Source organism: Phacochoerus africanus, chromosome 7 (assembly GCF_016906955.1).
Source record: "Phacochoerus africanus isolate WHEZ1 chromosome 7, ROS_Pafr_v1, whole genome shotgun sequence".
NCBI classification, from domain to species: domain Eukaryota; kingdom Metazoa; phylum Chordata; class Mammalia; order Artiodactyla; family Suidae; genus Phacochoerus; species Phacochoerus africanus.
The window spans coordinates 68,393,603-68,417,424 of record NC_062550.1 but is presented as its reverse complement, the minus strand read 5'-3'; the positions used below and the strand labels follow the sequence as shown (position 1 = coordinate 68,417,424).

At 53.4% G+C, this 23,822-nt stretch overlaps 1 protein-coding gene across 1 annotated transcript in view; it reads right to left on the bottom strand.

Annotated features, from left to right (window-relative positions):
• Positions 1–23,822, bottom strand: part of VWF (von Willebrand factor) — a 136,737-nt gene that overhangs the window by 7,450 nt on the left and 105,465 nt on the right. Inside the window, exons 39-47 of the mRNA XM_047787770.1 lie at positions 19,661–19,763; positions 19,209–19,283; positions 16,733–16,837; positions 15,404–15,609; positions 12,312–12,461; positions 7,420–7,530; positions 5,109–5,289; positions 3,933–3,973; positions 3,326–3,442 (exon numbers count right to left, since the gene is read on the bottom strand). Coding sequence (XP_047643726.1) covers positions 3,326–3,442; positions 3,933–3,973; positions 5,109–5,289; positions 7,420–7,530; positions 12,312–12,461; positions 15,404–15,609; positions 16,733–16,837; positions 19,209–19,283; positions 19,661–19,763 — 1,089 coding nt within the window. The remainder of the gene's footprint in view (positions 1–3,325; positions 3,443–3,932; positions 3,974–5,108; positions 5,290–7,419; positions 7,531–12,311; positions 12,462–15,403; positions 15,610–16,732; positions 16,838–19,208; positions 19,284–19,660; positions 19,764–23,822) is intronic.

The following is a 23,822-nucleotide window of genomic DNA, read 5'->3' as shown; positions in this document are numbered from 1 at the left end:
CATGCTAGGGGTCTAATCAGAGCTGTTGCTGCCACCCTACGCCAGAGCCACAGCAACATGGAATCCGAACCTCATCTGAGACCTACACCACAGCTGACGGCAACGCCGGATCCTTAACCCACTGAGCGAGGCCAGGGATCAAACCCTCATCCTCATGGATACTAGTCATGTTTGTAACCCTCTGAGCCACAACAAGAATGCCTTATTTTGTAAAGTATTTTAAGCAAGGTTAACAAAATAAAACCCCGAAAGTTTCCATCAGCTGTTTCATCACTGCCTTAAAATTAAAGCTCTTTCAACTCTCCTGACCACTCCAAAAAGAAAAGAAAAGAAAACCAAGAAGAGCAGAATCTCAAGAATCTCAAGAACAGTTAAAGTTCTTAAAGAATAGATTTAGTTATATGAGAAATCAACCACGATGTCAGTCTTTTCCGCCCTTTGCCATACTTAGTAATGACCGCTTAGAGAGTCACCCCTTGGGGTCCTGATGCTGCTCTACTGTGAATCCCTGGCAGGTCAATGTGGAGCCGCGGACAGAAGACCTGGTCCTCTCCCTCGTTCACTGCGTGGCCCCAAAGGCTTCCGACCAGCAGGTAAGGTGAGGGGTCTGTGAGCTCCCTCTGGACTTTACATCTTCAGGGAGGCCGTGGAGACAGCCAGTGAGGACTAAGCTTCACGTGGAACCGGGCGACTGGATGGGGCCAGGCCACACACACGCTCGGAAGGACACTGCTGATGTTTGAGGCCGGCAGGCAGTGTTTCACGGGTGACCGTTCACTGTGATTTTTTTCAAAATCACACGATTCCTGGACAGTGTGGACCACCGTGGGTGGGAGAGGAAGGAAGAGTTGGAAAAAAAAAACAGTCTGGGTGTGTGTGAGTGGCTCTGGTCAGAAAGAGGAAATGAAATAAGGCTTAAATGAGGCAGGATGTCATGGGATGTGGATTTGGGCGGTTTTTCATGAGTGTTGGAGGAAATAGCCTCCACTCGGCAGGCCCAAGGAGCGGAAAGGGCCCAAGATCTCCATGGGAGAAGGGAGGGGCAGGGGACAAACGGAGGAGGGGGCTGCAAGGTGAAGGCCAGTGGAGACGGAGCCCCTCCCCAGGGAGGCAGAGGGCACGGTTAAGCCAAGAGGCGGGAAGACGGTGCTGCGGGAGGAGAAGGGGCAGGAGGCAGAGGAAGAGGGGTGGGAGGGGAGGGGGCACAGATTTTAGAGGCTCAGTGTGACTAGAAAAAAAGGAGGAGGGGGGGTGCAGGGCAGACCCAGGGAGGCGAGGACGTGGCCGCCCTGGGGACAGGGCTTGTCTGAGCCCTGCTGAGCTTCTGGCCTCGGCTGTCAGGGCCACACAGAGGAGGCCGCGCAGATGGGCTTCATCAGAGCAGCCAGGGTCCCAGCCAGAGTTCCCTCGCTCAGGTCTGAGCAGCCAATGAGCCCTGCTCCCCCGACCCCCACCTGGTGACACCCCCCTAGCTCGCCTCACAGGGGTCTCACAGGCCTTTTCATAAACTGCATGTGCTGCTTCGAGACCCTAGTCTGATCACTTTGCTGCTCTTGCCTAACTCGTGCTGATCAGCAGGTCTGTCCTCATGCCCCGGCCTGGGAGGTCATGGCTCAAGGTCAGCCCATGGTCACGCTCCTCTGGGGGGCCTTCTCAGTGTCCCCGGTCAGGGTGGCCTCTCCTCCTCACGTCTCCAAAAGCCACCACACAAACCACCATCTGCTGGTCTCCTTTTAGGTATAAGCATCGGCCTGCAGGAAGGAGACAGAGGGCCCCCATCTCTGGTGACGGTAACACTTTCTGAGGTCGGCACTTCAAGCAGACCGAACCAAGCTCGATTCAGCACAGGTCCCCCCACCTGCAGGAGGCCTCACGCGAGGCCCTTGGTGGCAGAGGAGCGTGAGGAGACCAGGTAAGGATGCTGGGCTAAAGATGCTGGGGGCACTGGAGGCAGTGCTCAGCAAAGGCTGAGAGGCTCAGAGGGCTAATCTCACGGCTCTCAAGCAGGAGGAAGTGAGTACCGTGCCCTGGGGGACACCAGAACCTTGGAGGAGAGGTGGCAGAGGACACAGACCAAAAGGGGCAGTGGGTTTTCAAATATTTCGAAACCTATGCTGGACTGGGTTCTGAAGCTGGATTTCTGTGGACACGGACACTCTCTGACCACCAGGGGGCGATGGGAGAGAGTGAGCAGCTTGCACTCTGGAAAATTCTCCTGCAGGACATCTTGGTATGGACCTTTTCCTGCATCAGCCGTAGTTGGAGAGACATCCAGGGTAAAGGGGAGGTCACGACCCCAGACAGCATCAGTCCATCCCAGATTCAAACCCAGATGTATACAGGAAAGTTGTCTCTCTCCCTCCCTCTCTCTCTCTCTGTCTCTCTCTCTCTCACACACACACACACTCACACACACACCCTGCATCCAAAACCCTAAAACTGGGATTGTATACAGGACAGTTGTCTCTCTCTCTTACACACACACACACACACACACACACACACACACACCCCTGCATCCAAAACCCTAAACTGGGATTGAAAAAAAAAAAGCAAAAATACTGCTTAGCTGGCTTCTTTATAATTGAGGCAGAAATGTTCTCCTTGAGCCATTCTATCAGAAGTAGCTGTGTCTCCCACAGACCCCTCGCTCCCCGGGTATGTTGTTAACCCCTACTTGGAGTGTGACACAGGGTGCCAAGGGCCACAAAGAGCAAAGAAGCAGAATACACCTTGTCCTCAAGAGCAGGAGGCACCAGCCCAGGGCTCCCCACCCATGTCCCCTCCCCTCCAAGCTCCTCAGACCAAGGCCACCTCCCTCCCGGAATTATGAATATGGTATATAAGCCCTGCCAAAACAAGAAGAAAACATTTCAAATTTACAAAACTAAATTATAATTATTTCCGAGAAATGCCATTTGGGTAGGGGACTTTTAGTTTCTTCTTTATTGTCAAATACTGTCCATAATCAGAAGGTGAAAGCATTTTTTTTTCCCAGGGCCGCACCTGCGGCATATGGAGGTTCTCAGGCTAGGGGTCCAATCGGAGCTACAGCTGCCAGCCTACACCACAGCCACAGCGATGCAGGATCCAAGCCACATTGTCGACCTACACCACAGCTCACAGCAACGCCAGATCCTTAATCCAATGTCCGAGGCCATGGGTCAAATCCACATCCTCATGGATACTAGTCGGGTTCTTAACCAGATGAACCACAACTAGAACGCCACAAGAGCAGTTATTTAAAGACCCAGGTGAAGCCCCGTGGCTTGGATCCTGAAAGTACGCTGTCCATCCCCCCAGGCCCCCCAGGACCCTTTCTCACCAGGGGGCAGGCCTCACAGGTGGTCTTCTTGCACTCCAGCTTGAATCCGAAGACGACCCCCTCCTGGAGCATGCAGCGGCAGGTCGTGCATACATCAATCATCAGACTCTCCCCGGCCTAGAACCACAGGGACCAGGGTCAGGCCTCTGGTCCCCAGACCCCCTGGCCCTCCCACTGCCCTCAGCCTCGTAAGCCAGCTGCCATAGGCATGGGGGCCCGGCTATGAGCCAGCATCCCGATTCTCCCCCTGTCCCAGTGGCCCACTCCCTTCCCCATCCTCCCACCTCGAGGGTGAAAGGGCCGATGAGAGGGAGGGCTTTCCTGGCAGAGAGGGTGCTGGGGCAGTGGGGGAGGGGGACCGACCGAAAGGCGCACAGAAGAAAGGCCTAGTGCCTGGGGTGGGAGCCAGGAGGGCAGCGCTAGAATGTGGGGCTCAGACCCTGGAGAGCCAGGGGTTGGGCTCCGGGATGCCTGCGAAGCCCTGGAGGAACGGAAAGTGGGGCTGGGGTAGGTCTCCCTGGTTCCTTTCATTGGCATTGTAAAGACACCCTTCCCATAGCACCGCTTCCCTGCCCCCCAACTTGCCCTGGAGAAGAAGGCAGCTCACCCCAATGATGGTGCCGTTGAGTAGACAGGCCTCCACGGGCTCTGGGGGGAGAGTGGCACAGGTGTGAGTGTGTGGGACACACCTGGTGAAAACCCGCAACCTGACTGCCCCTCCCAGGCTGGGCCTCTCTCCTCCACCTGCCAGTCCTTCTCCCCACCCCATGGCAGGGCTGCGGGTCCTCCTGCCAGAGCCCATGTGGCCGCGCTGACCCAGCCCCCCTGAGGAAGGGCAGCTGCCTGCTCCCCACCACCCTGCCTACAGGGAGAAGACCCCCGGAGTCCTCGAGGGGAGGGCACTTGTGTGAGTGATTCACACTCAAGGGGTGCGTGGAAGAATGTTCAGGCTTCTGAAAGAATGAAATTCTACTTTGAAAACTTAAAGTCTCAAGATAAAATCGCACAAAGAGCTCGGGGCAGGTGGGTTGAAACCCTCCACTGAGAGAGCTGTTTGTTGTTGCTACTGCTGTTGGCTGGTTGGTTAGCTGGCTGGTTGATTGGTTGGTTGGCTGGGTGGGTGTGTGGCTGGCTGGCTAATTGGTTGGTTGGTTGGTTGGTTATTTGGCTGGTTGATTGGTTGGTTGGGTGGGTGGCTGGCTGGCTGGTTCACTGGGGGGGGGTTGGCTTGTTGATTGCTTGGTTGGTTGGTTTGTTGGTTGATTGGTTGGCTAGTTGGCTGGTTGACTGGTTGGTTGGTTGGGTGGGTGGGTGGATGGGTGAATAGTTGGCTTGTTAGTTGATTGGCTGGATGACTGGTGGATTGGAAGTGGGGTTAGGGGATGGGCAGTTGGACTATCTCCCCCAACACAATGATTGAAAAGGAGTCTCCAGAATCAGAGAAGCCTTGGTCCAATCCCAGTTCTTCCACTCAGGGGAGCAAACAGAGGCATAACGGTACCCACTTCACAGGGTGGGTTGTGAGGATGACGTGAGACAAGGTACAAAGCCAGCACTGAGCACAGCGATGACCTTCGGGAAACCGTCCTAGTTCCCTCGCCTTATTTGCTTTCTCCCCAAAGCTTTAGGAAGGGATGCTTTGGATTGCCTCCTTCCCAAAGCATTGCTTCCTCCCAAAAGAAGATTTTGATCCTGCCCATTGCCCTGAGTTGCTCCAAAGGCAAAGATTCCGGAGCCCTTAGAAGAAAGAGGCTTGAAGGCAGGGCCAGGCAGGGTGTCTTACCACAGCGACAGGTGGGGCAACAGCCCGAGGTCTTGCAGCTCAGCTGGAAGCCCACGGGGCAGGTGGGGACGTCCAGCATTGGGCAGGAGACATTCCTCTGTTGCACAAAGACGTCCTCCTTGACCCGGACACACTCGTTGATGAGGCAGGGGTTCTCGGGGGAGGCCCAGTGCGAGCCAACCTGCAGTCAGAGCCCTGGAGTGGGTGGGGGGCCCAAGGTCCCACTGGACGTGGGCAGTTCCCCTCAGGAGCTGGTTGGGCTCTGGAGGTGAGCCCCAGCTCAGTGGAGGTCCTGTCTGTGGGGTGAGGCCTGAGGAGGGACTGCTCACCAGATCCTTCGGGGAGTCTGGGTCCGAGTCTCCCTGACCAAGATCCCAGCTCAAAACCACATGTGCTCCCTACACAAGGTCTTCAGCCACTGGAGGAAGCACCTGGGGACACCTGAGGATGCTCCCTCCACCCTCAGCTCAGCAGTGCGCTGAGCAACCAGCAAGGTCAGCATGGGGAGCTGGGGGAGGAGAGATGCGGCAAGGAAACCCCGCCCCGCACCCAGCCTCGGGCTGTTTCCCTCTCAGACAGGGACACCACGAGGAGACTAGGGAGCTGGCGTCTGACCCTCAGTCCTGCAATCTGTCCCTGAGCTTCCAGGCTGCACATGGGTGGCCTGACCCCCAGGGCTGGCTCCACAGTCAGGGAGCACTGAGTGTCCACAACATGGTTCAGAAAAGTCCCCACGGGGGTTCCACCTCGACCACGGATGTGTCGCCAAAGCCCTGTCTGTGTAAGCCAGCCCCCAGCTGCAGGAGCCGGCGCACTGGCCTCCCCACTCCAGGCCAGGCAACCTCTCTCGCCTTTCCTGCTCCCTTCCTTCTCTTTCCCGCAGAGGAGCCGAGAGTGCCACACGCTTGCAGACTCTCTCTCCACCCCGCTTCTGACTCACCCTGACCAGGTCTCCCCACTGCAGCCCGGACCCCACTCTGGTCATTGACCCGCTGAGCCTTGGACCCAAGGTGTGTCAAGAGGACCTGTCCCTAGTCCCTCCTGTGCTCCCGGAGCCACTGCTGACAGCCAAGCCTGGTAGGTAGGTAGAGACTTGAACCAGGGGAGGGCTGCTGTTCCGTAAACAGGGATGTGGCTCAGGGCTGAGTGGGGCCAGGGGAGGGGGCAGGGGGCTGAGCTCAAAGGGACCAGCTGTCAGCACCCCCTGGACAGGGCGGCCTCTGAGCCTGGGGAGGAGGGGCAGAATTCCGGGATGGATGGGAGCAGAAAAGCTAAAAGCCTGGGGAGGAGGGAGGCAGGCAGGAAAATCCGCAGGTGACCGGGGTTAGAGAGAGAGGTGGGAACCCTTGTGTGAAACCCAGGGAGTCCTCCTGTCACCACTGAGGAGAGGCGGCCAGGGGGCTGAGGTAGGAGATGGGCACATACGAGGCAGGACAGTTAACCCTTTATCCCCCTTCTAAACAGGGTGTGTCTGGGTCTCCCTGGAGGACTCGGAGGCAAGGCCCCTGGTGCACCTCACACCTCCCAGCACCTGCCTTCTGAGGCTTCCAGAGCTTAGCACCCCCGCTTCATCCTTAGCCACCAGAGCAAAAGAATGGTCACCATCCTAGCATCTGGGCTAAGACTCCCAAGAAGAGATCCTCTGTGTTTCCAAAAAAACCATTCAGAGCCAAAGTGAGCCTCTGGGCCACAAAGGAGAAGCCACCTCACTCTGCTTCAGGAAGGAGACCTGGCTGGAGGGGGCAGGGGAGCGGACAGGAGATGAGAGTGCAGAGATGGGGGCTGCCCACACGCTCAGGTGCTAAGCCAGGGGTGCAGAAATAGCCCGGGGGCAGAAATACTGTCTGCTTCTCTGGGTTACAAGTTTCTCCAGCGGCAATCGGGGGAAGGTCGCAGGCCCTGCCTGGATGGTCAGGCAGCACCTGCAGCCTGAGAAGCGTGGTGGGGTGGCGGGCCCAGCAGCCAGTCCTACACCAACCATCAGGGGAAGCGCATCCTCAGATTCACGGGTAAACAGGAGAACATAACCACTGCCCCCCCGCCCCCCAAGGAGTTCACAGAACTCACAGGGAGGGAATTGAGCTTCTCCCCAAATCCACACAATAGGAAGTCTGGGGCAACCTTAACTAGTTCCCCAGGAGCAAGGTAATCCCAGCTGACATCTGGGTAAACCAACAGCAACACTAAACTCTCTGCGGGGAAAGCAAAAGGCAGGGAATGAACTTCTATTTTACAGAAGAAATCAAGGCCAGACTGGACCTCGGCTGGCCCACCACCACCCTCCTGCCCACCCAGCCTGGCCCGGACCTACACTCTTCCAATAGGAGACGGAGTCTCCCCGAAAGGAGCCGATCACCACCTTGCAGGCAGACGGCAGGCACTTCCCACAGCACTCGCCTTCGTGGAGGACGTAAGTGAAGCCCTGGAAGAACACAGAGGGTGGAGAGTCAGGACCGGCTGGGGGCATGGACACAGGCGTTCTGGTCCACCCGGCCGGTTACAGAGCCCTGGGGCTCGCAGAGACACAGCTGGACCGGGCCCTTTCAACTCTGCCGTCCACCAGCCTCACGGTCCTGCTCAGAGGTCAGGAAGCATCACCCACTGAGTCACAAAACGAGGTCACCAGCTGGAGAGACACAGCCCCACTCTCCGAAAGCGTCCACTTAAGACCAAGAGCCAGTCCACGGGAGCATTAAAGATGCTCGGAGTTCACTCGGTGGCAGCCGGCTGACCTGGTGCTTATCATGGCCCAAATCCAGGGCCCCCCATCAATGGGGGGAGAAGAGTGCCCCCCCCAAGACTTCTCACCAAAATGCAGAGCTAAGCCTCCCTAGGTAGGCACTTGACCTTTGCCACGTCATTTATGGGGCTCAGCGAGAGGAGACCAGCCTTCCCCAGAAAACCTGCCGGGGAGCCAGGATCCTGGGAGCTGGATGTTTGCCTGCCCTTCTCTCCTCTTGGAGGTCCTCTAATCTGGCCAAAGCACTGGGAACTCAGGTTGAAACCCTTCGCTGAAAGCTCTCAAGTTTTCACAAAGAACAGGCAAAACGGTGACCTGTGAGGTTGTCCCAGGGGCTGAGGGGCTGCATCTTGGAAGGAAGGGCTCAGGGCAGCTGGCAGGACGGGGAGAGTGCCAAGCCCGCTCTGCTCCCCAGGCACACTCACTGCAGGACCAGGTTGGACACAGTCAACACCTGGGAGCATCCCGGCTGGGACCTCTTTCCAGGGGAGCGCGAGGACCTTGGAGACCAGGCTCAACTGCGAGCCATCTCCAGGGGACCTGCTTACACCCCAACCCACGTCACAGTGGTGCCCGGTGAGCTGTGCTCAGTCTTTTATCAGCTGAGATCTAGTTAGCTGTTGTGCATCTATGACGCCCTAGTTACCTTGGAGGAGCCAACAAATTAGGGTGATACAATGTGCGGCCCCCTGCCCCACTACGAGGAAGGAGGTGCAAATGGATGAAAGAAACAGACACGAGGGAGCACAGGTCAGAGGCACTGACGGCTTTAGGGATAGATCGAGAGTCACTCCTTGGCGCCCTTCTATGAGCGCTGAGGGTCTGGATTCCCGTACTCGTGTTTTCTGCTGCCCTCACTGTGGGTTACGGACGATCCACACCGGATGCCCAGTTCCCGCCACCACACCAGCTTCTCATGCTCATGTGCTCCCAGCCCCACCCCCAAGTCTGCTGGCTGCAGCCTTTGCAAGACTCCCCTCCACGCCTCTAGCATCCCCTTTGTCTTCCTGCCCAACCAGGGCTCACCCTATATTTTCATCTCTCTCTCTTTTCCCATCCTCCTCCAAACTCTCTAGCTTATGTCTGTTCAAAATATACATCTCAACCCCTTCTCCTCATGCTCTTCTCCATCCTGTTTCCAATGGTTTCCCAATTAAGAGCAGAACTAACTAGGAGGTCTAATATCCACCCAACCTGGAAACGGATGCCACTGTTGATTTAGCAGATGCTTCAAAGATGCCTCACTGATGCCTCGTTAATTGAGCAGCACCATCCTTTGAGCACAATTGCTGCAGCCAAGATGGAGGCAGAGGCGTGGAGCACTGGCCCCCATCTCTCGGCTGGGTCAGACTGACCCTTGCAACACTGGTGCTGCCAGCTGTGCCAGCCCAACAGCACGGCCCCCAGGCCAGGAGTCAGGACACATCCGTGCCTGCTGGCTTCGGATGAACCAGCTGCACTGTAGAGCTGCGGCCAGCTCCATCCCCTGGGCTGGTCCTCTGCTTTCTACCTGATGAGTGGGAAGAAGAGACCTGCCTCCTCATACCTGCTGGGAAGAGAAGGAGGCACTGAAATGAGGATCATAAGGATAATAAAATATAAAGGGTTAGAGTTCCCATCGTGGCTCAGTGGTTAACGAATCCGACCAGGAACCATGAGGTTGCGGGTTCGATCCCTGGCCTCGCTCAACAGATTAAGATCCGGCATTGCCGTGAGCTGTGGTGCAGGTCACAGACGCGGCTCAGATCCTGCGTTGCTGTGGCTCTGGTGTAGGCCGGTGGCTACAGCTCCGATTAGACCCCTAGCCTGGGAACCTCCATATGCTGCAGGAGTGGACCTAGAAAATGAAAAAAATGTGTGTGTGTGTGTGTGTGTGTGTGTGTATGTAGATATATATATATATAATGGGTTGTATTGTGTCTCTCAGAATGTAGTTCCTAAAGCTACAATTTAGTCTGATTCTGGGCTCTAAGGGTGGGGGGTAGAGGTAGCCTTCCAAGAAAAAATCCTCTGAGGTTTATACAAAGGAACAGGAAATCCTCTTGCTATCAACGGGGAAGCAAAGCCATAAGCATCCGTGCACGGTTCTCTGAGGCCCCAGTGGTGCCCCTTGCTCACTGTGCTGATGTGAAGAGCAGACAAGGACGGGCGTGGCTGGGGCAAGTGCATCTGTGCAGACAATGGCTTATAAAGGAAGAACCGAGGGTGCTGGAGGAAATGCTGGCCTGTTTTTTATCACAAGCTAGACAACAAGTGAATTCGATCGGTGACTCAAATATCTCAGGGACTCACCTGAGATGACACTCCCCTCTCTGATGAATGAAGCCTGGGATCATGTCACTTCACTGGAGTTCCCACCTCAGCTCAACACACGGCATAGACCAAAGCTCAGCCTCCCCAGCCACTCGGCTGTCACTGAACTTCGATGCCTCCTCCCCCCAGAAGGTATAAACACTGAGTCTCTAAGGGAAGCCACTCGACTCCCTAGAGGCATCGTATGGTCAAGGTTCCTCCCCTCCCTCCTGACCTCTCTCCCCACCCTCTTCCTGAAACTGCCTCTGGACAGCCAGATTCACCCCACAAGGCCCACACCCTCTCCAACCGTTGACTGGGCCAGAGTGGACCCAAGCCCTGGGCGGAGCTGAGCCCACCCATTTCCTTCTGGAGAAGTTAATCTCCGGAGCACACAGACTGAATAGGTCCCACTGGATGGGATGGACCCTGGATCTGAAAGGCCACATCGCAGTGAAGCCAGGTTCACTAAAGCCACGTGCAAACGAAATTTTTGAGAATGCAAAACTTCCTCCAGGCCTGCAATGAGGTGCCAGATGGATGGGCCAAGAGAAGCAGAGACAGGGGCAGGTGGGACAAATGGAGACAAATGTTCAACTGCAGTGCCCACCCCAATACCGTCCACTTCATTTCTAAGCGATCCCTGCCTTTTCTCTAAGTCCCCTTTAATTTTAGAGAGCTTGCCGTGGACTCTGTTCTTGCCATCAAAACTCGCTACTGAAACATCAAATACATTAGGTGCCAATTTTATAAAAATGACCTCTAGGGAGTTCCCTGGTGGTCTAGTGGTTAGGACTTGGCACTTTCACCGCCGTGTCTGGGGTTCGACCCCTGCTCTGGGAACCGAGATTCTGTATCAAGCTGCTGCATGCCACAGGCAAAAAAAAAAAAAAAAAACCCCAAAAACCTTCTCCACAGCATTCTCTTTACTTGACAGCAAGTTCTTTCCATTGCCACCCGCGGCCTGTGGGAGAAGGTAGAGACTGATGGGTCCCCAAAGGCACACCTGGGTACCAGAGCATCATCCTCTCCCAAGGGTGCCTGGCAACCCCGCTCCTCCTTGGTACCCGCAAAGCAGGCAGAGCAGCAGATTAACTGATCAGAAGTCCCCATTCCTGGATTCACTCTCAGGCCCTCATCCATCATCAAACCACACAAACGTCCAAAACAGCGCAGAGAGCAGACTCCTCACTGCTGCACCTGCCTGCCCAGGCTCCTCTTCTTTCACCATCATTTTCTACTGATAATAGTGCAGTAACAATAATAGCACCGAACCAGCAAGCAGAGTTCGCCCCTGCGGACTGTGGCTCCCTTTCCCTAGGGTCTGCTCAGTCTTCAATGTGCAGGAATAGAGCACCCCGAACACGTGGTGGCCGAGGGGCAGGCCACCACAAGAAGAATTAAAAACTGAACAGGGAGATGTTCCCATCGTGGCTCAGTGGTTAACGAACCTGACTAGCATCCATGAGGATGAGGGTTCGATCCCGGGCCTTGCTCAGCGGGTTAAGGATCTGGCACTGCCACGAGCTGTGGTGTAGGTCACAGACGCGGCTCAGATCCCGCATTGCTGTGGCTGAGGTGTAGGCTGGTGGCTACAGCTCTGATTTGACCCCTAGCCTGGGAACCTCTGTATACCATGGGTGCAGCCCTAAGAAGACAAATAAATAAATAAACAAACAAACAAACTGAGTGGGGAGTTCAAACCCCCAAGTTATACATCAGGTTAGAAACAGACCCTAACTTCTGTACCTCAAATTATAAATCTGGTCTGAAAAATCACCCATCTATGCAGAAGCACGATGGTGCCCTGACACTGGGGCAACCTCGGGGAATTCAGAGCATATGTCTGTACGAGGTTTGAAGAAGGATGGTAGGAAAATCCAAGTCCCGTGTCCTAGGCATTAGCCTACAGCTCTGCTCGGACCAACTCCCCAGCCCTCTGGACTCAAGACCCCCCACAGGCAGGACCGTTAGCCAAGAACGGAATCACAGGAGGAGGACACAGCCACCTTTCCTTGTGTTTCTCCTTTACCCACTCCCCCTCCTTGTCCCCCACCCCGGCCTTGACCCAGAGGTTACGGAAGGGGCTGTCTTGCCCATCCCCAGGACCCCCTCCCCTATGGCCCTACCCTACTGCTGCACACCGGGCCCAGCCCCCCTGTCCCCCTCACCGGCCGGCAGCTGTCTTCACAGGGCTTCTGAGCGCACTGGGCCACACGCAGGCCCATCACGGCATCCTCCAGGTCTGTGCAGGTGCACACGTCACAGCCCTCCTCCCAGAACTGGCCCACAGGGTAGACGGTGCCCCGGTGGACACACACCTGTCAACACAAGGGCTCCGTGAGTGGACTCAGTTCATTTAAATAAGAGGTGAGTTGGAAGTTCCCCCAGGTGCTGAGAAGACAGCAGCATAGTCACTGCCCACACGAAGGGAGGCTTACCTAGAAGGGTTTGCCTCTGCCCTCCCATGCCCAGCAGCCTTGGAAAGCCCATCCCCCGTCCATCCCAGGAGTGGCCCCTGGAGGCCTTCACGGCCCTCGCGATAGAAGACAGTATGAGAAAAATGTGTGTGTGTGTGTGTGTGTGTGTGTGTGTGTATGCAGATGGGGTCATTATACTGTACAGCAAAGATTGGCATAACTGTAACTCCACTATATTTAAAAAAATAGAAAAACAAATACAATTAAATTTTAATTTATCAAATTTAAAATAAGAAAAGAAATATCACTATGAACTTATGAGTTTTCATGCTCTGTAAATATTATATATTTCCAAGTTCTGTCCACCAAAAAGATCTAAAGGCATAAGCAGCAAATATCCTTAACACCCAGACTGTAATGTCTAAATCCCATTTTCACTCCAAGGTACCAGGACTCTGGTAGAGTGGCTGATCCAAGGACTGGGGCAGGAAGTGTCTGAGGGGAGCATGGAACACTTGTCATTTCAGAAAGCAAGAAGGAGATCAAATGCTAATAAGACCCGTGTCAAGGGTTCCAAAACCAACCTGAAGGGGCTCCCACCCAACCCCAGATAAGACCCCTTTGAGTATTAAATAAAGATGATGATGAATCAAAACATATCAACCACATAAGCATCCACAAGTTCATAGTGATACTAAAAAAACAAACTCTTTGGTCACCATCTGCTCATTCTTCTGAAATGTGATAAATGACAAAAATCAAGCATTTATCCTGCTGCTCCTAAATGAATTCTATTTCAGCAACCAAAAGTGGCTGGGGGAGGAGTTCCTGTCATAGCTCAGCAGTTAGCGAACCCAACTAGCATCCATGACGATGCAGGTTCCATCCCTGGCCTTGCTCAGTGGGTTAAGGATCCGGCATTGCCACGAGCTGTGGTGTAGGTCGCAGACACGGCTCGGATCTGCACTGCTGTGGCTGTGGTGTAGGCCAGCAGCTGTAGCTCCGATTGGACCCCTAGCCTGGGAACCTTCATATGCCTCGGGTATGGTCCTAAAAAGACAAAAAGACAAAAAAAAAGTGGCTGGGGGGGAAGTTCTTCCTTGTGGAGGAATCCCAGCTAGTAAAGGCATGAGAATGTGTAAGCAAAGAAAAGTCATCATTTTGCAACTTCCAATGACACAGTGACTCTAAGGCCACAAAAATATCAATGAATATTAAAACGATCAGTTAAAATGTTGATAGCATTTGCAGCAACATGGAACTAGAGACTCTCATACTAAGGGAAGTAAGTCAGAAAGAGAAAGACAAATACCATATGATGTCACTTATATCTGGAATCCAATAATATACAGCACAAATGAACCTTTCCAAAGAAAAGAAACTCAAGGACTCGGAGAACAGACTTGCGGTTGCTGAGGGGGACAGAGAGGGAGTGGGATGGACTAGGAATCTGGGGTTAATAGATGCAAACTATTGCCTTCGGAATGGCTAAGCAATGAGATCCCGCTGCATAGCAGAGGAAACTATGTCTGGTCACTTGTGATGGAGCAGGAGAATGTGAGAAAAAGAATGTATACATGTACGTGTAACTGGGTCACCTTGCTGTACAGTAGAAAATGGACAGAACACTGTAAACTGATTATGATAGAAAAAATAAAAGTCCTTATTTAAAAAATGTTAATGGCAGACACGTCAGGAGGGAGACCTAGGCTGATACCGCCTGAACCCAGTAATCAGTCCTACCTTTAAAAGTGGGACAACTGGACGTGATGGGCTTCCTGGAACCGGGCAACAGGAAGTACACAGCTTGCTTCCCCGCCTGCTCTCTTCTTTCCCCTCCCCACACGTGGAGCTTGCAGGTCCTTAATCCCTGGGTTCTAAGCTCTAGCTTAATGGAAACTCGGAGTAGGAGAGGGCAGTAAGCAATACCACGAGGAAGAAAGCTACCCCCCAAATCCAGAGTGCAGAGGATCCACTGCTCCAAAAAACCAAAGGCCTAACCAATGTTCTGGGTCACAAAGACATGAGACATGTTGCTAGAAGGTCAAGGTGGGGGAGGGCAGGAAAAGGAGAAAGAACGGAGACGCAAAAAGCAGCCACAACCCCTGCCTCCAAGATCTGCTCCTGCTTCTCCAGAACCTGGTCACTGAGAAACCTGGAGCCAGAAGAGAATCCAGAAGGGACCAGAAGTCTAGAGCTTTCCAGGCAAACGAGCATCTGTGCTGGCTCTCCCAAGTCCTGGGGAAAGGTACCTGCGCTGCTCTCTGCCCTCCATCTAGGACTCACCCTCAGTCACCCAGCAGCTGCAACTCTGCTGCAACTCTGCTGCAGCTCTGGCCCTGCCAGCTCATCTTGGTGCGTCTCCCCCTACGACTGTTATTTGCATTTAGTATCTGTATCATCCACTGACACTTTATTGTATTCATCGTGCAGACTATTGTCTTATACATACAAGCAAGATCATAAGACCCCTGCATCTCAGATTTCTTCCGTAGCACATAACACTATCATTTCTGGCAGAATGCAGCAGTTATTTGGTAAATACTGGATGGATGGATGATGGATGGATGAATAGCAATTAATAAACAAGTATGAATCAGTCTCTAAGCAACCCATGCAATCGTACCACTTCCTTAGTTAACCTACAGTTAAGCTCTTTAAAGGTATGACTCTATCTTATACCTTGTTTACCACCTCAGAACCTAACCAAGCTGAGAACATAGCAAATTCTCCCTAACAACCTCCAGAGCTAACTAGATCCAGGCTGACAGCCTTGGGTGGCACATCTTCCATGAGAAGCATGTGTCTGGCCGTCGTCCCAGCCAGAGCCAAGCAGCCCCTACCTTGTCAGGAAGGCAGGTGGTCGTGGTACAGCCACAGTCATTGGTGACGGTCGAGGCCAGGTACCCCAGCGGGCAGCTCAGGGTGGTGTTGACACAGTTGCAAGCACACTCATACTCGTCACAGCACTGGGTCTTCCGGAGGGCCGGCGTGCGATGCGGGGGGCAGGAGGGCAAGGGCCCCCTCGGGCATTCCTCCTTCCTGCAGGCTGAGGGGCGACACGAGGTGATGGCCCCAGAGTGGCCACACTGAGCACTGCTCTCAACCCAGGCTGCTGGGGACTCAGCTATGATAGAAGGTCTCGGGGAAGCCTAGCCCAGAATATTAAATCAGCACCTGAGCCGGGCTCAGGAGCTGTGGGAGAGCCAATCAGACCAAAGAGCAGTGGTCTCCAGGAAAATAAGGAAACTACTCAAAAGAAGAGATGCAAAGCCCTTTTAGGGGAGGAGGAGGGAGGCTGCTGGGTGTCTACTCTGTCACCTCTGAAGGCACATCTGCAAGAGGAGGGGGTCCTTCCAGCTGTGGATTCTCAGGGATGTCAGATGCAGACTCTCTAAGACCCAGAGATCTCTGGGCACGCAGGCGCGGCTTAGCATTTTGATAAGCTGGTACCTTCTGCGACCCTCTCCCCACCTCAGTACCTAAAACAACACCCTACAGTTCTAGGTCGACAGCAGCCTTGTCAAATCCACAGTGTCACTGTCTCAAGGCCAAAGCCCATCCCGTGCCTCTGCCTGTTCCCAGCCTCCTTCAGACACAGCGTCGTCTCCCTCCCCGCAGGAGGGCTTATGTCTGGAAACTCCAGTGAGATCCCAGATCAACAGGAAAGGAAGTGAGGCGTTCTCGGCAGTTAATACAAAATTTAGCTTCCTGATAAATCAGCCTTTCGTCTAACCCGAGGCTTAAATTGTAGTATTTAGAAAATAAATAGTGAGAGGAAGAAACATCTAGAAATGTGTTTGTGAATAAGATATAGCGGTGAGGACCCAGAGAGGGAACATTCCCCACGCCCTCCGTGGCATAGGGTGGATGGGGGCAAACAGAGTGGATCTGGAGGCGTCTTCCCCACTCCCTCCGTGGCATAGGGTGGATGGGGGCAAACAGAGTGGATCTGGAGGCGTCTTTATCACAGGCCCAAGAGGGCCCCCACCCGTCCCCTGGGGCAGCACGCAGCTCAGAGGACTCGGGGATTCAGTCCAGGTGTGACCTTGACCCCGCTGCTGCAGGCCCATCCTGAGCCCAGACTCAGCTCAGCAGCAGAAGACCGGACGCCTTCCTGGGCCAGGGGAGCGTGACTGCCCCGTCCCCTCACCCTCGGAGCCAGGACTTACCACAGGTGAAGTTGGGTCTGCACTCGCCGGGATTGGTCAGTGTCGGCTGGAGGCCACCTTCGCAGTGCGGCACTGGGGGCAGGTCACAGCTCACCAGGTCACACACTGAGGGTCAGGGAGAGACCTGCAGTCAGAGTCCAGCGAGGCCGACGGGCTCCCTACACTACACTCCTCCTCATGCAGACCTCTGCTGTTCTCCGTACACGACAGCAGTGAGCTAGAGACCCGGAGACAGAGCTGGAGGGGGAGGGAGGGGGAGGTGATGCCGGATCAATAGATACATAGACAGACAGACAGATAGATAGATAGATAGACAGCTAAATATATAGGTGGATGATAGATACATACATAGATAATAGATACATACATACATAAATAGATGATAGATAAATAAATGAGACATGTAGGAGTTCCCACCATGGTGCAGCGGAAACGAATCCAACTAGGAACCAAGAGGTTGTGGGTTCGATCTCTGGCCTTGCTCAGTGGGTTAAGGATCTGGTGTCACCATGAGCTGTGGTGTAGGTTGAAGATGTGGCTCGGATCTGGCAATGCTGTGGCTGTGGTATAGGCCGGCCGCAACAGCTCCGATTAGATCCCTAGCCTGGGAACCTCCATGTGCCAAGGGGGGGGCCCTCAAAAGACAAAAGACAAATAAATAAATAATAGATATGTAGCTCGATATATGATATACATAGATAGACCATAGATAGGTCAATAGATACATACACAGATACAGAGATAAGTAAATAGACAGACAGACACAAAGACAGATTGATCCAAGCCATAGGACAAACTCGTGTTGATCACTCTTGTCATCTGAAGGGCTCCAGATCTCAGCCACGTCACTTGAACCCTCTAGACCTCAGGATCACCTTCTGTGAGGTGGCAAGTCTACCTCACAGGGTCAGTCCACGGATGTCTTGAAATAATGAAGGCAAAGGGCCTGCCACATTGTAGAAGCTTCATGATGTCCATAAAATGAAAGCCTTGAACCAAGTGAATCCCAGTTCCCTCTACGGTTAACATCCTGAGGCCTGGTTTACTCAACTGCTCGCAAGTTAGGCCTTCTCTTTATTTCACCCCAAAAAGACATGTCTCAGATGATTTCTTTTTCAGCTCCTCAGATCGTCCCTGGATCTACCTGCTCTCGCTCAAAGGTCTGCAGCGTTGCAGATGTCCCAAGCCTGTGCTTTATGTCTTCATCCCTCCAATTAATAAACACGCCGGACAGGATGGAGACAGGGCACTAGAGATTTCCTGTCGCGTTAACCATGATTCCATCAGCTCTGGATTCATTTAATTCTACCGCTATTCAGCCCATTATTCATGATGCAGTCTGCAAGTCTCTAAGGAAACCCTTTGACAAATGACGTGCCGAGAGCAAGGTGCCCGTGTGCAGCCTCCTCTACAGTTACTTTGGCATAACTGGTTCTTCAGTGAATCCTTTGCCCCCCACCCCAGCAAAACAACAAACCACCCTGTTGTTTTTTTCCTGCAGTTCAGTTGATAACAGTATATGTTACAGGTCTACAACATAGTGAGTCACAGGTTTTAAAGATCATACGTCAATTTATAGCTATTATAAAGTATTGGTGGAGTTCCCATTGTGGCTCAGTAGGTTAAGAGCCCCACGAGTATCCATGAAGATGCAGGTTCAATGCCTGGCCTCGATCGGTGGGTTAAGTATCAGGCGTTGCCGAAAGCTGTGGTGTAGGCTGCAGACACGTCTTGGGTCCCGTGTTGCTGTGGCTGTGGTGCAGGCTGGCAGCTGTAGCTTCGATGCAACCCCTAGCCTAGGAACCTCCATATGCCACAGATGTGGCCTTAAAAAGAAAGAAAAGAAAGAAAAAGAAAAGTCTTGGCTACATACCCTCTGTGGTATAAGAGATCCTTGTATCTTCTATATTTTATACATAGGACTTTGCATCTCTTAATCCTCTACCCCTTCCTTGCCCCTCCCTCCTTCCCTCTCCCCACTGGTAACTGCTAGTTTATTCTCTGTATCTGTCAGTCTGCTTCTTTTCTGTTTCGTTCACTAGTTTGTTGTATTTTTTAGATTCCACATAAAAGTGATAACATCCTGTATTTGTCTTTCTCTGCCTGACTTGTTTCCCGAGGCATAACACCCTCCCAGTCCATCCATGTTGCTGCAAATAGCAAAATTCCATTCTTTTAATGGTTGAGTAATATTCCATGGTGTACATGTACTGCACCTTCCTTATCCATTCATCTGGTGATGGGCACTTAGATTGCTGTCAATGATGCTGCTGTCAACACTGTACCCCATTCTTTTTTCTAATGCTCTCAAACCTTCCATTGAATAAGTCCTGGAAGAATTTTTCTAGGAAGCAAATCCTATCTTCCGGGTTTTGGAAAATCCACACCCTCTCCTGATTAAAGCACCTTCTGTGCCACCACCTCGCCCTAGGGTGGGACTGGGGTTGGACCCCAGCGAGGCCGCAGGGATACATACCACACTCGTACTCGGGGCAGCACTGGTGAGCTCCCTGGCGGAGACGGGCCACCTCACACAGGCCGCAAGCGGGAGCTGCAGGAGAGGCCCAAGGGTCAGAGAAAGAGATGAGGGCACACACCTCGGACCCAGCCCACCGGAGACCAGCCAGGCCCTGCAGGGGTGAACCAGCCCAGCCGCGGTGTCTCCAACAAGTGAGTTACCCCATGTGTCCTGCCATCCCCCTCAGATGTGCCCTCAGGAGACCGAGGCTGAGGGCCAAGATGGGGACAGCAAGGCAGTGTCCCTCCCCCCACCCCTGAGGGCTCTGCCTCACCTGCAGAAAGGGGACCCCAGCCCCTCGAGGTGAGGAGGATGGACAGGGTTGGCACCCGGAAGCCCATGTCTGGTCTGGTCCACCAGACCAGGTGACCTCGGGGCCTGGCGGGAGCCCTTTGGGGTCGGGGACTCACCTCTAGCCGTGGGGCAGGGCTGCAATGTGCAGTTGACCCTCCGACCACTGAGGCAGGTGCAGATCTGGCAGGGCTGGTGGTCCGGGACCCAGGTTTCCAGGAACTGAGGGGAAAGGAGGCTCAGAGAGGGCCCAGGAGCTCCTAGAAGTCAGGTCCCCCCCACTCCAGCTCGGTCTCCCCAGGGGAGGCCCAGCACCTGAGCCCCGCCCAGGTCAGAGCCCTGCAGATTGACCGACACCCTGGGGTCCTGAGGAGGAGGCGCCAGAGGAACCCCGGGGGTACGGCAAGGCCGGCCCACCCTGCCTTGTACCCTGGGGTGAGGACAACCCACAGATTTCAGGACATGGAGCTTTGGTGGCAGCTGTCTCTGAGGGCGGCACTAGGAAAAAGCAAGGCAAGAAAATGAGGATTCCCGCATCGCCCCTCGGGCTGTTCCCCGAGCCAAAGGAGAAGCTGAGAGGCAGCCTGAGAAAGAGTCCATTCACTTCTGGACTGCATTTATGACCACGGGACAGGGAGAGCTGAAGGGGGGCAGCAAAACTCAGCGTTACCACACGGTGGGGACTGGGCGTGATTTTCAGGACCAGAGTGCAGTTCCCAGATGAGGGTTCACCCGGGGGTAAAGCAGCGTTCTCGGGGCTGCAGGCACCCCCACTGCAGAAGGACTTTGAACTCATGGAGATCCCGACTCAAACGGGGGCTTCACCCCTCTGCACCGCTGCCTGGTTTCCCCCTTCCCCCATGAGGCACACCTGCCTGCCTGCAGGACCTCGCAAGGAGTGGGGGCTGTGGGTGGCACAGGTGGGACCACAGAGCCAGGACTGGGTCCCTCTGGACTTGCCCATCAAATCAAATTCCAGAACAATGGCCCCTGAATAAATGCACTCTTTCTTTTTTTTTTTTTTTTTTTTTGCTTTTTAGGTCCTCACCCGTGGCATATGGAGTGAGGAGTTCCCAGGCTAGGGGTTGAATCAGAGCTACAGAGCTATAGCTGCCAGCCTATACTACTGCCACAGCAAAGCGGGATGCAAGATGCAGCTGTGACCTACACCACAGCTCACAGCAACGCCAGATCCTTAACCCGCTGTGCAAGGCCAGGGATCGAACCTGTGTCCTCATGGATACTAGTTGGGTTCATTGCCACTGCACCACAATGGGACCTCCTAAATGCACTCTTATCCAGCAGCTCAAGGGCCGCTAAAAAGTTCCCAGGTCAAGAAGGTCTTATTTGGAGTTCCCTGGTGACTCAGTGGGTTAAGGATCTGGCACTGTCATTACTATGGCTCATGTTGCTGCTGTGGCATGGGTTTGATCCCTGGCCCTGGAACTTCCACATGCCATGGGCTTGGCAAAAAAAAAAAAAAAAAAAAAAGTCTTCTTTATTCCATCTGCTGTCACGGTCTGCAGTCAGTACCAGCCACCAAGAGGAAGGAAGGTGGGAGATGTCTGGGTAACCCCACCCCCAGGTTGCCGACTTCCAGTGGGATTAAACCTCCAACGTTTCCCTCGGCACCCTCCACTCACTGCATACAAACAGCAGCCCACATCTGAGGGGCAAGGGCCACGTGGCACAGTTCAAAGGCTCTATGTAAATTACTCATTTAATTTTCATTTAATCCGCACCGCAATCCCACAGCTGGACAGTTTTACTATTCTCCCCACTTGCCAAATGAGCAAGCGGAGGCCCTGGCTTGGGGTCCTACTGTCGCAGCTCAGAGCTGGGATTTGGACCTGGAATCTGCCTTTTTAACACTATTGCCTGCTGCCTCCCAGTAACAAGTCCTGTTAACTATGTTTAAAACCTTTCCCTAAAGGCTTTACACGGATCCACTGTAAGTTCCTTGGAAGAGTCCTATCAGGTGGCTACGACTGTTTTCTATACTGACCAGCGATGACATGCAGGCATAGGCAGGAGCTTGACCAGGTGGCACAGCCAGGGTTTGGACCTGGCATCCTGGCCCCAGATACCACGTGCTCTCTCTCCGGACTACAACCTCCTGGCTCGGCTGTCACACTGCGGGGTTGTGGGAGTGATGAGTGCTGGACACACTGTCCCCGCATTCGAGTGCCCGATGGTCAAGGCAAGGAGTGAAGATTCAGCCATGAAATGCTCAATGAGATCACTCAACTGGGTTACACCCACGCCATTAAAAAAAAAAAAAAAAAAAACCTATGGAACCCATGACATGGACGGATCATGAAAGTATTATGCTGAGTGAAAGAAGCCAGACAAAAAGGGGGTCAATACTGCCTGAGAGAATTTATATAAAATCCAGAAAATGTAAACAAATCTGTAAGGACAGAAAGCAGACCGGTGCTTGTGCGCGGGGTAGAGACGGAGGGTGGAGGTGTATTAAACAGAGGCCTCCGGAAACTTTGGGAGGTGATGGAAATTTCACCATCTTGATCGTGGTGATGGTTTGAGCAGTGTGTGCACTTGTCAAATCATCAGATTGTACAATGATATTTGGTGCTGTTTACTGTCTGTCAACTCTACCTGCGTAAAGCTGGGTTTGTTTGGTTTATTTTAATAAAAAATGACGGAGCCCCAGGAGTGCAAAAGAAGATTTCCCAGGGCTGGGGGCTCCAAAGAGGCCTCACATCCTGGGACACCCCACTCCAAGTCCACTGCAGGAGGTTGTGCTTTTCTTGGGGGCCAGGGGCAGCCTGAGGCTTGTCAGCAGGACCTGCCTCAAAGGGAAGAGAGTCACACGAGGACAAGCCTGGTGCCAGCAAACAGGTGGAGAGGGAGGGGTGAGGGCAAGGAAACCCAAACAGGCTGCAGCCGCTACTACTGTAGCTTCTCCAAGGGCCTGGGGAGACCCAGGGAGGGGCACAGGCCCGGGATAGGGGTGGCTGAGCAAGGTGGCGGGCAGGGGGGTGGGGGGACTCTCCCATCTCCCCAGGCCTCTCTCTGCCCTGCCTCTTTCCTTTTACACGGATGGTGATGCCAAGAAAGCCGTAAATTGAAGGATCCCTATTTAGACTTTCAAATGGCAAAAAAAGCGATGAGATGGGAAAAGAGATGGATTTTATATATTGGCGGAGGGGCGGTTCTCTCTTTTCAAACGTGAACTTCAGACATCTACAATTCAACCGTAAATAATATGTTGTCCAACTATCCTGGACAACATCACAATGGATGACCAAAGTAGGAGTTAAACCTCTTCCTTCAGGGATTGTCTTGTTCCTGGGAAGCCTTACTGAGGCAGGCCACAGAATCTATAGCCCCTAAAAGAGCCCTTCCTGGCAAAGGTTGAGCTGCTTCTAAAAGCGCCCACTGGCAGCCCTACTGCGGCACACCTGGCAGGTTATGCAGCAAACAGGCCAGCAGATGGCACTCCTGCATCAGGACCGGCCGGCTCCAGGCTGCCAGGTCTCAGCCCCTAGGTTCTGGGGCTGGGGCAGGATTGTTACACGGACCAGAAAACAGGTAAGATTGCTTGCTGGCTGGAGTTAAAGATTAAAGAAAGGTGACAGATGAACGGCCTGCAGAGAATGCAGCAAGGAAAAACGGAAGTCCTCAAAGCCCAAGGTCAGAGCAGGGCTCAGCAGGTCACCACACACGGCCACCACGGCCAGGATTTGAGGGAAGATGCAAGCTGAACATCAGCACTGAGCTGCTACAGAGCACTAGGGACCAGAGAGGAAATGAGGCTCGCGGCGTGAGGGTCTGGGTGACGCAGACAGTTCCAGTGGAGCCGAGGCAGTGCTTGCCCAGCACAGCGGGGTGGGGGGGGCACCCCCCAACACTGATGGCTGGACAACTCATGTACGGCTCTGGATCCCTTCTGAGCCGGCTACAAAGACTCACATCTTCAGAGTGCATTTTGTAAAATAAACAAGAGCTATGGAAACTGGTAAATATTTTGCCCTTCCAAAGCAACCACAAGAGATTTCTACCCTGGATTATTTCCCTGAAGAAAAGTTTCCGAGGCTTTATTTTTCACTTTAAAGAAATTTCATTAAATGGAAACGTTCTTCCTATTAGATTTTTGTTCTTCTCTGTTTTGAAAGTAAAAGCTGACATTGCAGGTGGCTGGATACTTGTCTTCATCCGTTTAAACTGTATTTTCTGAAATAACTAAAACCGGCTGTGTTCCCGTCATGTTTTTTTCTTTTTATTAACTGATCTTATGTCACTTGACTTTATTAAAATGTT